The following is a 23,712-nucleotide window of genomic DNA, read 5'->3' as shown; positions in this document are numbered from 1 at the left end:
CCTTTCCTCTTGAGTATACCTGTCGAGACTGGGATGATTACAATGATATATTTCATGAGTGCTGTGCATGAATTTTAAGTTCCAACTACATGTACATTTATTAGCCTTAGACTAATATCGTGACACATTTCTGTTCCGTAATTTACTATAATACATTTGTACAAATAAAAAGTATAAGTCATAAAGCACAGAAGATTTCAGCTTTTGTTAAAACTGAATGCAATCACACTTTCTTCAATTACTTGGATTGCTCAAACAAAATTATTTCCGAAGTACAGCATTAATATTGTGTAGCTCACAGCTGTTACGCGGACTCAACCACCTTGCGGGGTCGTATTGTCCAACAATAGGACTTACCTGGGACTGAATCACCTGCGGACCGTCCTTTGCTCTTTCAACCGCGCCTTGCCCATATCATGGGATGTAACACATCGCCCATCCTTGCCCATACCCAAGCAGATGTTGGTAAGGGTTCAGGATATGTAGCTTAATGAATAACATTAGACCCACAGTTGCTGTAAATAAGAAACTATAAAAACTCAATACTCAGTATAAATGTAAAGGCTTTTTAAAACTTGCCACTTCCGAAGATTTGATAACTGTACAATACTTAAGAAAGCACATTATACTAGTGCATTATGATGACGTTTAAACGCAAAAAAACATTGCCAGAATTAACGCTAATTGCACGCAAGCAAAACAACGGCAGACAACGTATGTATACTTAACTTCGAAAGGTGAAATATTATTTATTAGAAGCTAAGTAATCATGCTAAATCGATTTATAGTTTAAGCTATTAGAAAAAGACATTTAATCGTTTGTGTATCAGAAGTACGTCGATTCAAGAAGTTCCATTTGCGACCAATATCTTTCGTCACAGCGATCACCCCTATCCCTGACACACGGGGCAACGACCGCACGAACCTTACCGATCGATATATCCATGGACTTTCGTACCAGCCCCGCGACATATAAAACATACTAACGTTACTATTAGCATGACGTACGTTTGGGCGTCAGTCGACCCATGACAACTCTGTATGTAACCATGCACCATTGTACATCTCAACATGTGATTGCTGTCGGAAAACTGATTTCACCTTTCCTTAATTTATCAGCAAACCGTAAGCCTTGGCAGAAAGACTTTGTTGTAACTCTATACTGTCTGCCTCAAATGTTTATACAACTAGGTCACATATTAACACAATATGGCAGAGAGGCCATCCATTTTTCCGTTGGTATTTTACAACGACATCTAGATGGACAAAAACACTAGACACCTATACTGGTATTCCTTCTGAAGTATGAGTTCATAATGTGATGTCTATTATGGCAAGTAAATCATAAGGTTATGATCTGGCGTTCCCAACTTACAAAACGATTTTACAGCTATATTAATGCCGGAACAATGCAGGTTATTTTGAGTTGTCGATTGTTGTGGAATTCAGATAGTTTAAATTAATATTTGGGATACCGAAGAATTTTGTATCAACTAGTTGATAACTAAGCTGATGCTTGACACGTACATATGAACCAATTTCTGCTTACGTCAGGCCCCATGCATGTGACAATAAATCAAAGTCCAAAACCGCTTGATATTGGTTGGTCGGTATGACGCGTTGCCAAGTTCCTATTGGTTGAAGATAGCATGTGACTCAGCTGGAAAGACCCAGAACTTGTAGATCATGATCAGCATACAAGCTATAGATCACTGTTTCCTTGAGGAATGGAACAAGCCATTATAAGGATGGGAATCGTATCAAGGATCTAGAGAGGGTGGATAGACTATTTTAGTGGATCTGTTAGCCGTTCTGACCTCTGGTGAAGTTCTCTGAGTTGTACCAGCATGTCAAAGGGGGCAACGAACATTAAGGTAAGTCAACGTTTGCACTTAACACTGTAACGCCTATATAACTGGAAGACGTTGCAACAAACGTTTACATTTTCAAGACAGGTTACATATACAAGAGTTGACGGTAAGGAAATGTTATGTACAAGCTTTGTGTACGCCTCTGTACGTATTAGATATTAACTGATTATTTAGGCACGCATTTCCCAGAGGAAAATGTTTACACAAAGTCTACCTGTTCAACATGGCGGAGGTGTTCTGTTTAGCCGATTACGAGTAGCTTCCAAAAAACTTCTAATTGGCTTCTTTTTACCTCCGAGAAAGGAGGACAATCTCCTGACGGAGGTTTTGAAATTGTGCGAAAGTTGAGGGTTTCCAGTCGTATCTCACCATCGGTTCGATGGATCATTACGTACTTTGGCAATGAGAGAAATCTAAGGTACTTTGGACGTCTGCCCTATTGCACTGTCGTATGTAAGGTTGCATTGTTACATTTACGTTACTTGTGTTTTTGAGGTGGACTCTACATAAACGTGCCCCCAGATATCCCCATAAGGGGCAAAGTACTGAGGGGGTGAGGTTCCGGGCTCAGGCAGGCACCAGTGATGTCTATTTAATAGTATAATACAGTATTGAATAACGGCCATTATTTTATGCCGTCACGTTTATCGATTTAGTTGGCGTAAGGCTTATCGCACACTGTAAACCATTACCTACGGACACTTTCTTTTGTTAGGCCACAGCAACCAAATGCTATGGATGGCTTCAGCGCGCGCATTAATTTTCGCCTGATTTCGAAAATGAAATTTTTTTTTTCTTCTGCAGGCATGGTCAACATGACAATAAAGTACCAAAATGAGCAAATATATTTTGTTGTAGCCTGATAATTGTACTTGTAGAAGTGACAATTGCAAGGTACGCAGGACTGTAGTTGTAGAATTGAAACTTATTGGATATATAGTTGTCACCAATATGGAAGCTATGAGTGTGGTTACCAACTTTGTTGGTGATGCCAGTCTACCACACTAGAGTCACTTTTACCACACCAGTACATGACTTAAATACAGGAATGAATACCTTGTTGGCTCTGATACCATGTTTTGTCCCTTTAATTCTTTTAACTAGAGTTCGGGGACCTCATACCTCCATGAAATATTTATTGCTTTTTTGTGGATGGTATGTATGTTTATAGTCGGTTGTATTTGAGAGTAATGGTTATAAATGTTATGGGAAAGTAGTGGTGTATTTATTTAATGACACAGAGGATGTCCATCTGATTAGTAATTATCAAAATGTGACACTTAATTGTGTAATGTGCGTTTAAGAGGTCCACGGCATATGGTAGCGTGGTGTTCCTTAAGCTTGATGTTTGGTATTTAAACTGTCCAAGGTTGTCAGCATTATTGAGGTTCGACTATGTGCCTCAGAGCGGTGTGGTGGGAGGAAGTTGGGAAACTCAGAAAGAAGAAGGGATGTGGCCAACTTTAGTCAGATGGTGATTTGATTTTCCACCAATATGTCATAACATCAGCTGTTCACACGGTACAAAAATGAGGTGCACACTTTCCTCTGATAGCCCTACATCAACTGTAAGATGAATACTTGGCGCCAACCCCGTCTGCTAAAAAACAAGTACCATTGGCTACGAAAGAGACAACTAACAACTGTCCCTTATCGTAACGAAATCAGAACATCTGTATCGCCCATAAAACTTCTGACACCCAACCCATCTAAGATGAGAGGACCTAATGGCATTTTAATCACCATGTCACTCAAATCAGCAGTACAGTATGTGAGACATCCATGCCTGTTAAGCATTACCGTTAAATGTACCTCAACTTCTTACAATTATACTTATCTCCATGATATCCTAAGCAGACATAAATAAAACTAATTATCATATTAAAAAAACTCGGGGTTCCCCAAACAGCTGTCATACAAATCACCTCACTATCTGCTTGGAGCTAAGCCCATTAACAGACACTTAAAGCACGATGCCTGTTCCAATATATCGCAGATATAGGGGGGATTTCTGATATTATTACATCGATTATAACGACAGATACGGCGCCCAAAATCACATCGATTCGAGCTTTCATCACAGCCCACCAACACAACAAGTATGAAACCAATCCATCCAGCCGTTCTTGAGTAATCTTGTACACAGAGACACATAACAGAAAATATAACCTCCATGACATTTCATGGAGGTAACTACTGTGCCAACTGTTACAAATATTTCAAACAGTCCTAAGCAGACATAAATAAAACTACTGGGGGTTCCCCAAACAGCTGTCACCTCACTATCTGCTTGCAGCTAAGCCCATTAACAAACACATACAGCACGATGCCTGTACCAATATATCTCAAATATAGGGGTTATTTCTGATATTATTACATCGATTATAACGACAGATACGGCTCCCAAGATCTCATCGATTCGAGCTTTCATCACACCCCACCAACACAACAAGTATGAAACCAATCCATCCAGCCGTTCTTGAGTAATCATCTACACAGACAGAGACACATAACAGAAAATATAACCTCCATTCCATGACATTTCATGGAGGTAACAACAGTCATCACAACTTTATGGTGCCTATTTTTGAAAAGGTAGCCGTCTTGTTTTTTTTCACCCATCTTGTTTTTTTCGCCCTATCGCACTATTTTTGCAATCTGCAGAGGATGTCATCCATAAAATTTACTTGCTGTGGCCTTGATTTTATATCAAACTCGCCATCGTCCTTCTTCAAGGTATAAAATCTTGGCATGAGACCCGCATGCGTTTACGCTTACATTCTAAACGTTATTGGCTACTCCGGCCGATTAAGGCCTGTGACACTGTGGAAGATACGGTAAAATATTTATAGGCTTGTACGTTTGGAAGGCATGGTCGTATTGCTATGTTAGCACTATGATACGGCATACAAAACACTGTCAACACGCTTTGTATGTGCAATACACCATACTATCACCGTGTTCCACGTGAATGTCATATGTCGTCGAGTGATATCGATATAAAGGTGGTAATGATTGATAATCAAATTCTACTTTCTCAACAGGATGTAGCCACCTTAGGCTCACTGATAGAAGCAGCCCGGGATGGAAACGTGGAAGACGTGAAACGTTTACTGAAGGCTGGTGCAGAAGTGAACCAGACTGATGAGGTAGCATGGATGAATGGCTAACATGACATCTACCTTGTTATGTGCATTTATTGGCCCTTTTTCCAAGTATAATTTGATACGCAATGCAGAAATATAAGCATGATTTTGTAGCAGCTAGAGAGGGACATGTGGAAGCTGAGAATGAAGAGAACTTAAATCAACAGTTATTGAATTGTTGCACCAGCTGTTAACGTTTATATCATTTTTATATTTATTTACTCTTTTTACAACTGCCATGTATGTATCAAAATCCTTAACGTTGTAAACATCTCAACCAATCACGGTATATATACAGTCAAACCTGTATTAGGGGCCACCTCTACAGAGGGGCCACCTGTCCATAGTGGCCACTTTTTGTCGGTCCCTTGGGTATTTTATCTACAAGTTGCCACCTCTATACAGAGGCCACCTGTCTATAGTGGCTAAATTTGTCCGGTCCCTTGAGTGGCCGCTATAGACAGGTTTGACTGTAAATAACTTTTGTGACCACATCTGTAAGTAGTGACGCATATTGTTGTGACACAATGTTAAACAGTCAGAATTGCCCTGAAGAAGGTGGCTGACGGTCACCGAAACGTCGGGAAAAAATAAATTTGTGGTTGTATAGAATATTCTCTCTATTCAGAATTTTGTCTTATTCGTAAACTGCAACTTTTTTCACTTGCACACAGGATGGGGTCACCCCACTGATCATAGCAGCCCTGAAAGGACATGTAAACCTTGTGCAGCAGCTGCTGAAGGCTGGAGCAGAAGTGAACAAAGCGGAGCAGGTAACAATAATAGACAAAAAATCATTACATTTTACATTGTCATGACGTTGTGTTGTTTTTCTTCCCACATGATTGGCACATTCGTATTAGATGTATATGATTGTTCCCATTGTTACATATATATGATTCTTACCATGTGACCTGTACTTGGCCCAGTGGGCCATAAATGTGCAATAAAGGTCTTCATTTTTCATTCATTCTTATTAGATTTAACTCCATTGTGTCGGAGAAGGATTGTGGTATCCATTAACACCTCAATTCTTGCTTTGTTCACAGAATGGATTTACTTCGCTTTTCATGGCAGCCCAGAACGGACGTGTAGATGTTGTACAGCAGCTACTGAAGGCTGGAGCAAAGGTTGACAAGTCTGAAAAAGTAAAACATCTCACCCTTGTATTAACATTTTTATTACAATGTGTTATGACGTATTAACATGACTGCAGCTGGGCAAGAGAAGAAACAAGATTATATTCTACTCGCTTCCAGAGTGGAGCCACTCCCCTGTACACAGCAGCCCAGAATAGACATGTGGAAGTTGTGAAGCAGCTGCTGAAGGCCAGAGCAGACTTGAACAAGGCTAGACAGGTAACATATACTAACTAGAAAATGTTCAAAAGCGTGGCCATTTGTCTTGTATGGTATTAACTGGCATATTACTGGTTCATGTCCTGAGCCTGTAAGAGACTATTGTTTTATTCGTTACGTCAAATTCTTTTTATCTCACAGGACGGTACAACTCCATTGTACTTAGCAGCCCAGAAGGGACATGTACAAATTGTGCAGCAGTTGGTGAAGGCTGGAGCAGACGTGAACAAGGCTAGAGAGGTAGAAAGACATTTAAAATGCTTCACTTGTCATAGACATTTCCTTAATATACCAAATAGGGTTTGACATTTCTTTAGTCTAATCCAGTTTTATTCGGTTACAGACCGGAGTCATTCCACTTTACATAGCAGCCTCACATGGACATGTAAAAGTGGTGCAGGAGCTTCTAAAGGCTGGAGCAGAAGTGAACAAGGCTAAGCAGGTAAACGAGCTCCTATGACCATTGCTCTGTTACTGGATATGATTTATTTCAACACTATTCTAATTTCTATTCGCTGATATGAAAATTTCCTTTCTCATAGGATGGCTTGACTCCACTGTACATAGCAACAAAAAATGGACATGAGGAAGTTGTTAAGCAGCTGCTGAAGGCTGGAGCAGAAGTGGACACGGCTACTAAGGTAAGATGAGTGAAAGTAAAATATGATTAACAGGTAGGATATGTTGTCACTCGTTTCATGTACACATTTGTGTTTTTTATTCATGAATCTAAAAGCAATCTTTGATACGCAATATGATATTTGTGTAGATATTTGTGGCTAATATTGAATAAATTCTAACACATGTTATCATATCTTGCTGTTACATCATCACAATGGTATTCATATGCAGAACGGAGACAGTCCACTGTTGATGACAGCCCAGATTGGACATTTAAAAATTTTGCAGCAGCTGCTGAAGGCTGGAGCAGAAGTGAACAAGGCTCATCTGGTTAAGTGGCTCTAAAGAAGTAGAACTGTATCTACGATCTATTTTAGCAAGCTTTTCTTTAGGTATTCAAACTGTTTTTTGCATAGTTTGCGAATCGTTTGATACATTTCCTTGTATACTTTACCTTGTTTGATACAGTACCTTGTTCCTTACTTACTCTTTCTGATCAAATTCTGCTCGTTCACAGTTCGGAGCCACTCCGCTATTTGCAGCAGTCCAGAATGGACACATGGAAGTTGTGCAAGAGCTGCTGAAGGCTGGAGCAGAAGTGGACAATGCTAGAGCGGTAAATGACCAAAGTGACAATGATTGTCAATGTAGTCATATATGGGTAGATTCCATTTCCTTGTAGTATGTTTTGATAACTGTTGCACCTGCAATAATCCCATATACCTTGATGAGCTTAACTCAAATGTTACAGGATGGATTCACTCCTTTATGCATGGCAGCCTGGATTGGACATTTGAAAGTTGTACAGAAGATGTTGGAGGCTGGAGCAGAGGTGGACAAGCCTGGTCAGCAGGTAACACAATATTTGAATGTGTGGTTGGTGTGTGTGTGTGTGTGTGTGTGTGTGTGTGTGTGTGTGTGTACGTATCAATGTCCTTCAGTTTGTTTTCCGTTATAACAGTTATCAATTATCAGTTATGATTTGGCGGAGATACTTGGTACGAGGGGCATTCAATAAGTAATGTCCCTGACCCATTCCCCATAGCAGGAGATTAATGAAACTTGGCACAGTTATTAGTCTTTCTCTTCATAGGAACCACCCAGAGTTTTGCATTTCTCCCATCATTTGATGTAGCTCTGGACACCGTTCTTGTAGGACATCCCAGGTTGGTCCTCCGACAGATGCCTCATCAATGGCAGAAGAGGGACGACCAGGTCTGGGAGCTGTTTCCACAGACTTCCGACCTTGTTTGAATTCAGGATGCCAGCGTTTTACAAGGTCATATGATGGGGCATCATCACCATAAGTTTTTTTTCATTTCATCAAAAGTCCCCTTTGGTGTGCGTCCTTTCAAATACAAAAACCGGATCACTGCGCGACACTCAACTTGCTCCATTTCACACCTGGTCCATTTCACACCTGACTCAGTTCAAACACCAGTAAATCAGTAACCACAATTAGTTCAGAGCTGTTTTTGCAACATAACCCATAGAGATATGACTCATTACACATGCAAAATTTCATCTAGATCAGACAACTGGAAGTGGGTCAGGGACATTACTTATTTCGTAAGTGGTAAGTGATAATTATAAGTCATTGTGATTGCCCTGTGTGTTTAGAAACAAGATAATACGCATTCACATAAAACTACTCACTCACAGAACGGAACCGCCGGCCCATTGTATGCAGCAGCACAGGTGGGACATGTGAACGTTGTGCAGCATCTTCTGAAGGCTGGAGCAAGAGTGGATAATACCGATCAGGTAACATTGCTAAAGGAAAAGTTATGCAAATGACTTCCACATTTACATAATGTATACATAGCGCTGTACACTTGCACATGTCACAAGCAGGTAACTCCCACTATTTACATTCAGATGATTTATGCACATAAGACTTTATGCAATTTAAGTAAATGTTTCACACTCCATAAATTATATACGTTATATGCCTGCAAGGAAATCTTATTATTGGAAGAATCGTAGGTTTTCCTCATCAAATAAAGCCCTAACTTGCGTAATTTGCATGTTATTGACAAAAGTCACAAAAATGCAGAAGTTCTGCTGCAGGACCAAAGTCACATACGAGGGCTCAAATTTGAAATTGACCTTCCTCTATCTAAGCTAATCCCATATACCGAATGTCATTACAACCCATCCAAAGTTACGCTGGCCACAAATATCCGAAAACACAAACAGGTAGACACATAGATACACAAAATATATACCTTCCGTTTTGATGGAGGTAATGCTCTTCGAATTCCAACTTCTTGTTTTTCTATAACGTTTTCTTGACAATCTATCGTCACGATTTGCTTGGCAAATGTATGGGGTCATCGAACTCCAGTTCACATTGAATCCTCCTTGTTCACAGGAGGGAATCACAGAATTGTCCATAGCAGCCCAGAATGGACATGTAGAAGTTGTGCAGCAGCTGCTGAAGGCTGGAGCAGACGTCAACAAGGCTAGACAGGTAGGATTTGGACACTTGGATATTTTATCAGTCCATTAGCTGACATACAACATTTCAACTCAGCAAGTCACAAAGAGTGACACCAAAACTCACAGACCTAAGACAACTACATGAAAGTCCTTGCAAGTAGTATTTACATTCTACATTTAATCAAATCCATTACATTATGTACATGAGAAGCTCCTGCTTAGACTTACTGGCAGATTGAAAGATTCATTCAAATGCAGCAGTTTTCTAAGAAGGTATTCATAATCTACCAAATCAAACGAAGCCGACAGGTCGAGGAAGATCAGTCCTCTCAGGTTGAATGGTCAATGGTAAAGTACCAATCATCTCTCATTTGCAGCTGTACATGTGGAGTATTTTTTTTCTGAAGCCATGTTGATGGGTTATCATCAGTTTTGGAGACAATATTTGGAAATTTGGATGTATACAATTACAATTCGTTCTGCTATTTTGCGAAACCTGATCACATTATGTCCGCATCGTAGACTCGAATGTTGCACTGATTTTGATTGTTTCCAATATTCATTCTCATCAATTTCTACTCATACACAGGACGGAGCCACACCACTGTTAATGGCATCCCAGAATGGGCATGTGAAAGTTGTACAGCAGCTGCTGAAGGCCGGAGCAGAAGTGGATAAAGCAACGCAGGTAACATGACTAAAATGGAATAAATGATAATTGAAGGAATTAGTAATGATAATGTGGCCAAGCGCAATGTAAAGAATCTGATTTTTCATTTGTCTCCTCCTAATTGCTCTCTGAAAGATATGACCATATTAATCCATAACACATTCTATTTGGTCATAGAACGGAGCCACCGCACTGTTGGTAGCAGCCAAGAAGGGGCATATGAAAATTGTGCAGCAGCTGATGAAGGATGGAGCAGAAGTAGAATATACTAATCAGGTAGCACGACGGAGAAAGTTACCGTAGATTATTTTTTCGCATTTTCATAGATTCCATTACTTTCCTGTAGGGTGGAGGAGTGAAGTAGAAGAGGCCAAACATTTGAGCTAGTCCATTAGAAGTTGCATAATTTCATTTCAAAGCCATATCATACCATACCATACCATATCCCGTCCATTACTATATGTATATGTTAAGAATAGTTTGATACATGGCTAGGTCCCTCTGTGTGAATGATGATATGTTTATACGTTTATTTACATTCTCGCGCACAGGACGGGTGCACATCGTTGAACCTGGCAGCCCAGGAGGGACGTGTGGGAGTTGTGCAGCAGCTGCTGAAGGCTGGAGCAGAAGTGAACAAGGCTAGGCAGGTAACATGGCTGGCCAAATGAACTATATTTGCCTTGTAAGTGATACAAGTGAATGATTGATTGATGGATTCTCGTAAATGCAGAGGTAATGATGATATGTAAAAATGGTACTTTGCCGAAGGACTAGTCATCCACACATGCAATCTATACACAATTAAGGTACGGAAGACCATAACTTGAAATAGATAATATGCCAAGTACAATTACACATATTTGGTGCAATTCCCTTAGTATGAAAGATGAGAATATGTTTATTTACACAGATGAGGATATGTTTGTTTACAAAATTATTCTTGCTCACAGGGCGGATACACCCCATTGTTCATGGCAGCCCAGAATGGACATGTGGAAGTTGTGCAGCAACTACTGAAGACTGGGGCAGAAGTGGATAAAGCTGATGAGGTAACATGGCTGACCAAAAGAATTATATAATTTTTTTATTCAACGTTGTTGTCGTACATTTCATATCGATTTCATTTTATAACTGTCTCTCTGCTCTAAAGAGACAGTTGTATTAAATTTGCCCTCAGACTGGGACCACTCCACTGTACATAGCAGCCGTAAAGGGACACGTGAAAGTTGTGCAGCATCTGCTGAATGTTGGGGCAAAAGTGGACAAGGCTAATCAGGTATGATAGCAGCAATACATTCATCTATATTGTTATAAACCGTAACAATAACAAACATGTGGGTGAAATTGCACATTTTTTTGTCTAAAAGGCAGGCGGTGATTACGATTGATAACTGTTCTAATGTTCATGACATCTTTACCCTCGACTTGATATGATATCAAGTGTCTGTGATTTTCACTTTCGCAAGGATTGATAATCCTTTCGCAAAAAGCAGTGAGGCTAATTCAAAACTTAATAGATATGATGGTGTCCATAAGGATTGTATTTACTTTCAGGATGGACTCACACTGTACTCAGCAGCTCAAGAGGGACATGTGGAAAATGTGCAGCAGCTTCCCAAGTCTGGAGCAGAAGTGGACAAGTTTCAAAAGGTATTATGGTCACTAACGAAATTACATGTAGCCTTTACATGTTGTGGAGACTTCGTAGTTATCAACGGTGTTTTATGTTGAATTCTAGTAATTTCTACTTGGTCATGGCAAATCTTAATGTACATTTGTTAAAACTAGGAGATCTTAATTCATACATATCGTACACACATTCATTTTGTATCCATTCATATTGTATACACCTCCTTTACTGAAGTAACACGTTGACACGTGTCAAAAACAAATTCTGCTCGCGTGCAGATCGGAGCCACTCCACTAGCCGCGGCATCCTGGAATGGACATGTGGAAGTTGTACAGCAGCTGCTGAAGGCTGGAGCAGAAGTGGACAAGATTACTGATGAAGTAAGATAGTTGAACGACTAACATCACAATTACCATTAATAATGAGGTATGATGCTCCGAGCCTCAGCCCGCCCATGCAAAAGTGGTGCTCAGTGCAGCATTAGAGCCAGAATCTTTTATGACTCATTAAGGTGGCATTGGTGCCGTCTGCCATGGTAATTTCATGGTAATTATGAGCTGTCCAAGTTTCTCTCCCCAAACTGTCAAGGAAGGAAAGCTTGGAAGCAATTAGAGGGGACAGTGCTGCATTGGTGCCATTTTCTGTCACGGTGATTATAGAGTGGTAACACTCCACCTTTAGATTAACCCCCTGTCTTTCTCAGTTGAAATGGAACTACTGTTTTGAAGAAACTAGCTTTAGCTACATTGTTTCAAACTTAACCTTACAAGTTAAAAAGTTTTAATAATAATAATAATCATAAACTATCTGAAGATTTTCATCATTCATGGTGAGGTGACAGGAAGGGCTGCAGAACAGTCCCCAGTAACTGGAGATGCCTTCTTAAGTTCACAAGTTTGGGTCTGATTCTGTGTTTTGGTAACCTAAAAGCTGCACATAGAACTTACATGTACTTCTGAATAGCCTGGTGAGCATTTATAATAATAATAATATCTGAGTGGTAAAATTCAAAACTGAATTTCTGTATAATTTTCACATTCTGATAATATATTTGCATACTTGAATCTCCACTTCACTATGACCCCTAATTGAAATTCATCCGTAAAATCTATTTGGTTTCAGCCCATGCCACTTGGTCTAAAGCAAGTAAATTTCACTACTGAGTATGCACAGGGCCTTAGAAAGTACTGTATGTGACAGTTGCCCATGTCCTGGTGGCTGTGCTAGGCCAGTCACATGACTCAGCCCTAAGGTATGTCACATGATACAGTCCAAGCTTCTGGGCCAGACTATGTATCAGTAGTTGTAGCTAAATCTAGTTTCTCCAAAACAGTAGTTCCATTTCAACTGAGAAAGACGGGGTTAATCTAAAGGTGGAGTGTTACCACTCTATAATCACCGTGACAGAAAATGGCACCAATGCAGCACTGTCCTCTCCAATCGCTTCCAAGCTTTCCTTCCTTGAAAGTCTGTGGACCTTGAATGATAAATGATGATTAATGGTCTACACATTGAGGTAGCATTGGTGCCCAATTTCCTTGGGATCTTGACTGAGGTGGCACCAATGCTAAAAGTGCTGGACTAAGGTGACAATGGTGCCGGTCTCATGCTGCACTGCACACCACTTTTGTAAGGTGACTAACAATATTACATGTAATGTTACATGTTTTGAAAAATTGTTTTCAACAGTCTTTCATGTTGAATTCTACTTGCTTACGGGATAGACCAATTTATAAATTATATTACTTAAATCAGAGATATCTTCATCCGTGCACATCAAATACACAGTCTGTATTCATTCATCTTGTATACACTTCTTTTACGGAAGTTACACGTTGATACGTGTTAAAAAAAACTTCTGTTCGCATGCAGATCGGGGCCACTCCACTGTACATAGCAGCCCACAATGGACATGTAAAAGTTGTACAGCAGCTGCTGAAGGCTGGGGCAGAAGTGGATAAAGCCAAGCAGGTACACATTTTCAAACTGTGCGAAAAGAAGGCCTTCCTGTAATAGACGAAATACTTTATACAACAATACAGGCATCTTTCTTCATCAACATCACATTCTTCCTGTGAACAGGGCGGAGTCACCCCATTGTTTATAGCAGCCCAGAATGGACATGTGGAAGTTGTGCAGCAGCTGCTGAAGGCTGGAGCAGAAGTAAACAAGGCTGATGAGGTAACATGACTGAACAAATATCATATTGTGTATTGCACGATTTTGTCATTCCATGATGAGAATATTTGTAAACAAGTCTTTACCAACATATCCTCCATATAAATTATTACAGTACGGAGCCACCTCGTTGGTGATAGCAGCCCATAATGGACATATTCAGGTTGTACAGCTGCTGCTTAAGACTGGAGCAGAAGTGGACAAGGCTATACTGGTAAATGTTTGAATTAATCATAATAATCTTTATTGCAAATCCATGCCCGGGGGCTAATTGCAGACAAAGTTAAGTAGTGGTATACATAATTGTATACTTTACAGACAATGAATAAATAGACAATTACTAAACTATGGGTTAGTTCTAGAATGCGTTGTATTTATACGTATTGTGTAGACTCAACCTTCATGATCAGGCTCATACGGTCATTGTGTATGAAAGATACAATTATCGCCATTTCATATAAAGTTTTTCTTGCTCACAGGTCGGAGCTACCTCGCTGCACGTAGCGGCCCAGAATGGACATGTGGAAGTTGTGCAGCAGCTGCTGAAGGCTGGAGCAGAAGTAGACAAGGCTGATCAAGTAAGATGGCTTAACAAGCAAATGGCCTCACATCATAGCCTTACACATTGCATTACGTCCATTGTTACCTCCTAGAATGGTATTGTAGTTACCTTTACCACTGAGAAGGTTTTGGGCGCCATTTGTTGTGTGTGTATGTCAATGGATAGGATAAGTTGAGAATGGATCCTTATGATATTTTGATCATGTGCGTCAGGTCGGTACCCTGGTAAGGGTTGGGGAAATGAAGGTCAAGTTCGATGATGGGCTTGGTTGTAAGGTACTGCAGCGGAACTTTAGGTCTGCAGGGAAAAATTTTGACTTTGAAAGAAAATAAATAAAATGACGATGACGTTACGGATCGTCATGTTGTTTGGTATGTAGATAGCTCAAGTGATAAATTGCATAGTCACACGCTAGATCTATCTTGCAGAATAAATTAGGAATGTTTATAAATCCACAGCATTCCACGATAGGACTCTCAAACATGTGACATGTCTAAATAAGAAAGAGAGGAATATTATTAGATATTAATTCTTGGCGTCGCGTCGCATAACGGTACGTACTAGTATTTGGCCCAAAGCTCAGAGTCCATAGGTTCTAGTCCTCTGATATGCTCCGTGTTTGAGAAGAGCCGTACCTCTAGCACGGAAAAGAAACCACCACTCTTGTCGAAATGAAAAGGGGTCCTTTCCGTTGTGAGTGGATCAGTTGAATATGTCCAGATACGCAGCTTGTACTCTTCAGTACAGCCTAAAAAATTATGCAAATAAAGACTCCATTTGCATTAACTATGCAAATACTTCAATATTGGTAAATGATGAAAATTTCATACTGTCGTCATGTACATATTCTATTAGGATAAACTGCAATAACCTTTCAACTATAAGACTATTTAGATTGTGTTTCGTATATAGTTATAGTAAGACGGTGTGTTTGGGATTATTTAGGCTGAAATGACGAATGGGTTCATACTGTAAGGAAAATCGCTTTTTTTATCGCTTACAGAGGGGAATAGCCCCGCTGTACATGGCATCCCAGAATGGACATGTAGCAGTCGTACAGCAGCTGCTGGAGGCTGGAGCGGAAGTGGACAAGGCTGATGAGGTAAGATGGTTGACTAGATGTGCATTGAACTTTGTAGACCTTCACGTTGTGTAAATTGTGTTTTGCTTATCAAAACGGAGTCCTTATGTCAAGGCAACACAATACAATTCCTTAATTAACAAATCTATTTGCCCTCAGTTCCAGCATGTTGCATTCCAGGTCATGTCAACGTTGACGATCTGTTGATTGCTCAGCATGACAATGAGAGTAAATACTTCATTTCACGCAAATGTCTCCTAAGTATGAACGAGCAATATGTCACAACTTTGTCACAAAGAGGCCCAAAAGACTCGTGCAAGCATAGCAACACCGGAAACTAAAAACATTGACCCCTGCAGTCTGATCGGCACTACATGTAATCTCAAAGTACGCGGTAAATCCCTTCTTAATTCCAGTCAGTTCAGTGCAAAGTGATGATATATTTTGAACCACATTCTCGAGTCCGCTAGTCTTGGTCTACCGGTTTATTTTCGGAAAGGCATTGAAAAATTTACTCTCAATGATGTTCGTGTTATGATGCAAACTATAAGCAAAATCGCTATTTTTATCCTTTACAGAGGGGAATAGCCCCACTGTACCTGGCCTCCCAGAATGGACATGTGGAAGTTGTGCAGCAGTTGCTGAAGGCTGGAGCAGACGTGGACAAAGTCATGCAGGTACGATGGTTGAGTAGAAATGCACCGACCCTTGTAGCCCTTCACTTTGTGTTAATAGTGCTTTGCTTATCAAAACGGAGTCCTTGTGTCAAGGCAACAGAATTCATTAATTACCAAATCTACTTGCCCTCAGTTTGGACTCACATCACTGTTCATCGCAGCCCAGCAAGGTCATGCGGAAGTTCTTCAACAGCTACTAAATGCTGGAGCTAAAGCAGAGATGAGTCTGCAGGTAAATTAATTGGACAAGAAATAGGAATATGCTGTAAGCAGTGGCCACTAGGACTGCGATCACAATACAAGATAAGTACCCAGTTGTTTAGAAGAACGCGACCTGTTATTTCTTGAAAGGTAAGTCCTTAAATTATGCTTATAAGCTACAAGTCACAATTGAAAGAACATTAAATAACATAACCATTTTTACATTTGTCACCAAATGAATACAAGTACATTTGGTATGATTTTGTATGATGAATTCTCCTGTCGGATGTCGACGGATGAGTAGTCAAGCAGCCAGTCACTTGCCAAGGTTCCTCGTGTGGGAGGGAAGTCATATTCTGAATGCACAGGAACGGCCGTGAATGTATGACATAAACGTATCCCCCCAATATGCACATTTACAAATCTTCACAAAGACTGCTTGTAAGTGAATATTTCCATAATGCATAAACCCGAGAATATTTGGTTTCTCTTTCAGGGAGCTCACGATAAAATGAGTTATGCAGGTTTAACGGCTCTACATACAGTCTGCATGAATGGTCACTTTGAAGCTGCTCGCGTCCTGATCTTGAACAAGAAAGGTGCCATCAACCAGAAGGCAATGGTAAATGTATCAAAGCAGGATACCTCTAAATACCCTGTATCATGCACAGATTTTTCTGTAATAAATGAAGTATGTAATCATGTTGCCATATGTTTTAAAAAGAGAGAGGAAGCTACTAGAACTTGATATGCGGTAGTACATGTGTATAGTGTTTAGTATCATGTTAGTTTTTTTTTATGTTTATGTGATTGTTATTCATTTCACTAATGTCCATTATACTATGTATGGTCTCTTATGCATTTATCAGCCTGAGGGAAAATATGCAATAAAGATTATTATTAAGTACATAAAGGCACTGAATTGATATCCCTGAAGATTGTTCTGAAATCCGAGACAAACGCTCATATATTGGCATTTGCTTGAAGTTGACCTTCATTTTCACTTAAAAGCATTAAAAAAAGAAATCACGCACGCACACACACACTTATACATAAGATACATAATTAGATGGTTGGATACAGAATACGGACCTCAATAATCGATGCGTATTCTCTTTCTTGGCAGCTGAACATCTTTGAATTCACGGAAGAGTACACAGATGTAACCCCACTCCATATCGCAGCGGCGTTAAGCCACCTGAACATCGTGAATCTCCTTGTCAGTGCAGGAGCAGACACCGCATGTACAGGAATTGTCAAGGTATTTTTGAATGATTTCTAGTACCCCCTCACATTGACGGGAAGGGGGGAACTCTGCCATTTCTTCGTTGGCAGCAGGGTCATGCCTCCTCGTAATTTAGAGCTCTCAGACTCGTCGTTCGATCGATTTTCGCCAAATGTGAGGGGGGGGGGTATAAGGATACTGGTTGATCACATGGAATCTCCTGAATGTAAAAAGCCACAGTAGGCGCTACCAACCACCGTGACTTCATACAGAGTGCTACCATCATCTGTAAAGATGGAAGGATGCCTACAATGCCTTTGTGAACAATCATTTGCTCCTTAAGTTCCAAGTAAAGTAGCTGCTTAAGCTACAATTAGTTAATATATATATATTTTTTTTATTGAACAAACACATAAAGAAAATAACAGACAAGTAGCGGCCCACTCAAGTTAAAACAACTTATATCTGTGCCGCTATTAAATATTAAAAGAAAATAAGAATAACATGTGATTGACAATATGCAATAAATCTGTACAGATGGTATACTAGTATGTTGATTGGTGGAAGCGCAAGTCCTGGTACCACCCCCCACCCCCGCGGAAATTTTGGTAGGACACGGGAAAAACATGGTTAGAAACGGCCAGTTTGCACAATGAAGTTCTGAGTTGAAGACATAATCAAACAGTTTGTGGAATAGTTGCAAAGGGAAGTACCAAAAAGTAGTAAATGTTTGATTTCACCATCAGAAAGAGAGAAAATATCGAAAAGATTACTAGGATTATTATGTAATGGGCAATGGAGTAGGAAATGAGAAATCGATTCGCATTGGCACCCGCAGCTACAGGCTGGACTACCAGTTAGCCCACGACTGAAAAGACTGCCAGTCAAGCTACAGGTGCCAATGCGAAGGCGTGCCAACAGAGTACAAGCATATCTTGGACCAAAGCTAAAATATCTAAATTTGACAGGTTTTACAGATTTAAACAAGTGCACTTTAAACCTAAGGAAGCTGTAACTACGTGTTGCCAAGTCTAATTTGTTCCAGTGACTTAATGAGTAAGGAACAAAAGACTTTGCAAAACGATTTGTTGAAGCGTTGAGTGATCTTAAATTCATTTTGTTGCGAAGGTCATACGAACATGTTGAGGAAATGATTGAAGGAAGTAGGTCAGACAAATAGCTACGAGTAGAACCATGAATGATTTTGTAGAACGATAAAAGTCTATGAATATGCCTCCTGTCCGATAAGGTCTCCCAGCCGAGTTCTTTGCAAGCTGAGCAGTACGATGATCCTTTGACAGCACCTGTTACAATAAGAGAGCATACTCTCCAAGCAGAGGTATTGGATTCGTTCTAAAAGTTGATTCTTCACACGTGCAGCCGTGCCAAACGACATCACCGTACTCCAAACACGGGCGGATAAATCATTAAATGATTTGTACAATGTTTCCAAAACATTACGAGGGAGTTTAAATTTCAACCCTTTGAAAGTTACTAAGCTTTTAGAAATGTTAGACAATATATTGTTGGTGTGGGATTTCCAAGTCATGTCAGAGTTTAAGGTAATTCCTATATGTTTGTGAGAAGAAACAGACTTAATAATGCAATTGTATAAAAGCAGAGGTGGGTGTACTAGATTAGCTCGTCTGGTTGAGAAACACATTTCAACTATTTTGGCTGGGTTCAATTCCATTAACCACTGAACAGCCCATCTGTGTATTTTCTCTAAATCAGCATTTAAACAGGAAGCAGAAAAACTCGCGTTATCGACAACATGCATAAGTGAACTGTCGTCAGCGAAAAGAAATGGCTGCGAGACAAGATTATCGACAATATCATTAATATAGACAAGGAAAAATAAGGGGCCTAATACAGACCCTTAATATATTATTTGCGGTTATTACACTTTTCTCTCTTATAGCTGGCTAGTTTGGTTGGAAATAATTTCTTCCTTATATCTGATGTACCTCACTTTTTCATTTTTCAGAATAAAGAAAGTGGACTAACAAAAGTGCAGAGTTCTTATGACGTGGCTGTGGACAGAGACCAACACCTTACTGCTTTCACGCTCTGGAGTGCCACTGTTGGGAAGACAGCTAGCAAAGTACGTTGATATTTGGGATTTGATTGGCCTGTATACGCTGGGTCTGATGTATGGTAACGGGCCAATTTTAAGATCTATGCTACCACGTGGCCAATTGGCTGCATCTGCATCCTGTCTTGAATATTGAAACAATATCTGACTGCTTAGAGTCAGTTCAGATAGTTGTCTTGAAACTTAAGTGTATTTTCCGAATTTCAGGAAGCTGACAAGGAGTTTCCAACAGAACTGTTTGCCAAACAGGCCGCCATCAAAACAAGGCAACAGGCAGAGAAGGTATATATTATATAATAATTGTTGTGTTTATTTAGACAAAATATTCGACAATTTAATGGAAACATTACACATGTGGATGTCAGCTGTGCCCAGGGACTACCAGTGTCAAAGCTCAAACGAAAGCATTTCGTTAGAGATGGAATAGGATACTTAGGAGAAGTAGAATACTAAATATGAATTGTGCTATAGGGATAGTGAAGCTACAGTGAATATAGCAAAGCAATGCATTTGTGATCTTTTGGACATCTAATATAACCAGTAAAATATTGATGATTGTGTCATGCATGTGGCTATTTTATTCCGTTGGTCGTTCGTATCAACGAATATTACATCGATATCCTGTACTGAAACGGTTATTTGCCATCCTCAAGGACATCATGAGAAGAATCATCACAACAATGCTGAACGATCATGTGGGACGACGATGGCGGGAACTCGGCCGCCGCCTGGGTATCATAGAGGTTGACTTGGACGACATCCAGTACAGGTGCAACATCAACTTGGGAGGGCTGAAGGAGATGACTGTGGAGAGTCTGCAGCTGTGGCTGGACAGACAACCGTACTGGCCAAACATTTTTAACGTGTGGTGGGCACTGCAGGACATGCAGATGGCGGATGTGGCAGGTTAGTTGTTTTCTCATTGGAAAGCATATACGCGTCAGCAAAGAAAGCGTACAAACATTATTTAGCTTTAGTGACTCTGTATTCCAAGGCTCAATTAATTTACAGCGAGAATGTTTTCATGGCCCTGCATGAGAGACTCTACCACAGCTGTACATACGCCTTTCAGTCTGATTTTTTTTATATCAAGATCTACAAGTTGGAAGAGTATCATATGATGTCATTACATACAACAGATGTACCCTCAGATGAAGTTATTAAACATCCATTCAAGACTGGTTTTAGTAGTATATTTTTGTACCTTGCAGAGACCATACTGAAGACACTCGCCGATGAGCGAAATCTTGCTGGCGTAAAAGATGAGATTGACGAGAACAAAGACGAGGATGAAGGGGAGAACGATGACAGAAACGACGACCAAAACAAAGTGGCAGAAAAGAAACAACAGGTAAATCATTTGATTATTTTTTTCTTCAAAAAATCTTTTTAAAATCTCTCCAGTTGCTTGATTTACTTAGTGTTAAGAATTGTTCGATGTTGTAAGACATCAGATTTTGTCGTGGCGTTGCTAGCTTTCCTATTTCTTAATGATCACTGGTGATTTATGCCAGAGTAGACATTTGAATTTATATTTGTGCAATAATGCTCTGTCATCAAACTGTATTTTCCTATTATCCTTCCATTTACACGGCAATGTATCGTAAAGACCGAGCAGGCGTGGGTCCATTTTGTTGCCTACTCTTAACAAGAGAAAACAAGGATAAGCAAGAATGACCATTGATGCATTCTGTGCATGTAGCAGACTGAGTGTTTTAGTTGATTCCTAAATTTATATATTATCTGTCCCTTTTCAGATGGGAGTTGTGTCGGAAACAACTTCGTTCTTTGAGATGGCCAAGGAACTGTTATCGTCCATCTCCTCATCAGGTTTGTGCTTTTAATTGATGGTCGTTCGATTATGATCGGCTAGCAACACTAGACTACATTGGACTAATCTTGAATTGAAAACATGTACGAGAATGTAACTATCCCCATACGCCAAATAGCAATCAGTCAAGCAACAAGATATGACTTTGCAAACCACCAGGCGTTTGAGGTAGTATCTAGTATCAGTAGATCAAAATGCAGAGATTTCGGGACGAAATTTGAACGTCAACATTGATTGAACTTGACGTTGGTCAATCAGTAGTCCCAACTTTCAGGAATATTTTCTCAACATGCATCTAAACCACTTGTCAAATAGTCACATTTCAGCTCACATATCCTCAATCATATTCGTCGTTTATCTTCCCCTTTATGGCCTAATAAAGGTAAGCATTTCAAATTGCATCAGTTAAAGACTCTAACGTAAATTCACCTTTTTTTTAGTTTCCAATATGGTGTCTCGTTGGCTGAGGGACTTCGAATTCGACGCCTTCGTGTCTGCCAACCAGCGGGACTTCTCCTGGGTGAATGAGTGGGTTCAGCAGCTCGAGTCTCCACCCCACAACCTGAAGATCTGTGTCCACCACAGGGACTTCAAGAGCGGCGTGCCGATCTCACACAACATCGACTGGGCAGTGGCTAACAGTAGGAAGATTCTCATAGTTCTCTCCCAGAACTTTCTGTCCAGTAACTGGTGTAAGGTTGAGCTGAAGGCAGCCGTAGAGAAAGAACTGAGTAGTGACAAGTACTGTGTGCTGCCCATGTTGAAGGCTGAGTGTGAGATACCTGATGAGTTATCTCACCTGACGTACCTGGACTGTACAGATGGTACTGTGGATGTTGCCAAGTTGGCAAGTGACATCAAATCCCAAGTGAGGAAGAGGGCAAGCTTAGCCAGTTCACAGTAGGGGAAAGTATGTACATATATGACTACAGAGATAGGGAGACTTTAGGACACTATACTGTAGACAAACTTTCCTGTTGAAGCATTCTTTATGGATTATAAGACTGAAGCTAACAAAATGTAATACATTGATGATAGTTACAATACTAGTCTGGTGATACGAATCAAGATATTTTGGCATCTGACATTGTTTGTGACGTCTTTTGATGTGATAAGATATGAAAACATTATAACAAATGCTGTTTGATTCTGTTTATAGCAGTTAGCCAAAGTATTTCTCTGTTCAATGATCTTTCCATTGTCCAAAAAGGAGTTGTCAAAAGTGTGAAGAATACCAACGTGTGTAAAAATTCAATGTCATGCAAGATGACGTAAATAATCCATTCACCCAAGTGGGAAGGATGTTATGAAAGGTCTAAGCAACTTGTTTTTATGAGTTGCATATTAATTACAGTTAATGTATATAAAAAAGGAATGTTGTGGTGAAATAAGAGAGAAACGATCGTTTTGTATTTTGAATCACAGCTGTTTGCTTTTAGCAATGCAATGAAAGTTTGTCTTCTTTTCTTAAGCTTTACTCAAAATTTCAGTCATTGAAGATATATTAAATCAGATAAATCTTGGGTTAGTCAAGGACACAAACGTTCCGTTATCATGTCATCATGTTCATATCAATAGATGTCTATATACTCTTTGTAACCAACGTATATCTTTGCCTAGTCATATAATGTTCCTTTTCAATACAGAATTATTTGTATCAGTTACAAAACAACTGGTCAATGTGAAGTATACCGTAAATCAACATGAAGTACGCAAAGCATGTAAATAGCTATTACAATGTGAGAGATCCATCTAGGATATTACTAATGTTTAAACATGAAGAATAGGTATCAATTAATGATTTTGCCTTTTTGACGTTAACTTTGTGTTCAGAATATTAATCATTTCATGACCTTATTGTACAGGTAACTTTTCAATCTAGTTTTAGGTGTTCACCTATAGCTAAATCCCATTGTTAATTCTTTCGTAACACAGGCTTTTAACGCAATAAAAGTTGATCGCTGAAATTTGTCATTGTTTGAGTTTATTGTTACGGCTGTTTTTATACTCTCCTTTAATTTGGATCTCCACTTTGTTTACACCGATGGTGGTCTGGAATCTGAATACTGACAGGCTTTCAAGTTGCAATCGGTCAGGACAAAGATTTGAAAAGTTAGCAAT

General features: G+C 39.7%; 1 protein-coding gene across 1 annotated transcript; it reads left to right on the top strand.

The window, feature by feature from the left end:
- Positions 1-1,659: 1,659 nt before the first annotated feature.
- LOC118417160 (ankyrin repeat domain-containing protein 17-like) lies at positions 1,660-23,558 on the top strand. Its single transcript, XM_035822580.1, has 35 exons — positions 1,660-1,874; positions 4,916-5,020; positions 5,692-5,790; positions 6,067-6,165; positions 6,277-6,375; positions 6,517-6,615; positions 6,719-6,817; positions 6,918-7,016; positions 7,228-7,326; positions 7,514-7,612; positions 7,748-7,849; positions 8,659-8,760; positions 9,371-9,469; positions 10,028-10,126; positions 10,286-10,384; positions 10,660-10,758; positions 11,062-11,160; positions 11,289-11,387; positions 11,666-11,761; positions 12,020-12,121; positions 13,614-13,712; positions 13,824-13,922; positions 14,035-14,133; positions 14,399-14,497; positions 15,485-15,583; positions 16,141-16,239; positions 16,373-16,471; positions 16,937-17,062; positions 17,567-17,701; positions 19,653-19,769; positions 19,968-20,042; positions 20,414-20,666; positions 20,972-21,111; positions 21,518-21,590; positions 22,032-23,558. Exons 1-35 carry the CDS (start codon positions 1,848-1,850, stop codon positions 22,493-22,495), a joined length of 3,996 nt encoding a protein of 1,331 aa, XP_035678473.1. The 5' UTR covers positions 1,660-1,847; the 3' UTR covers positions 22,496-23,558.
- Positions 23,559-23,712: the final 154 nt, after the last annotated feature.

The sequence above is a fragment of the Branchiostoma floridae genome, chromosome 6 (genome assembly GCF_000003815.2).
Source record: "Branchiostoma floridae strain S238N-H82 chromosome 6, Bfl_VNyyK, whole genome shotgun sequence".
In the NCBI taxonomy this organism is placed as follows: domain Eukaryota; kingdom Metazoa; phylum Chordata; class Leptocardii; order Amphioxiformes; family Branchiostomatidae; genus Branchiostoma; species Branchiostoma floridae.
This window is presented reverse-complemented; position numbering and strand designations above follow the sequence as displayed.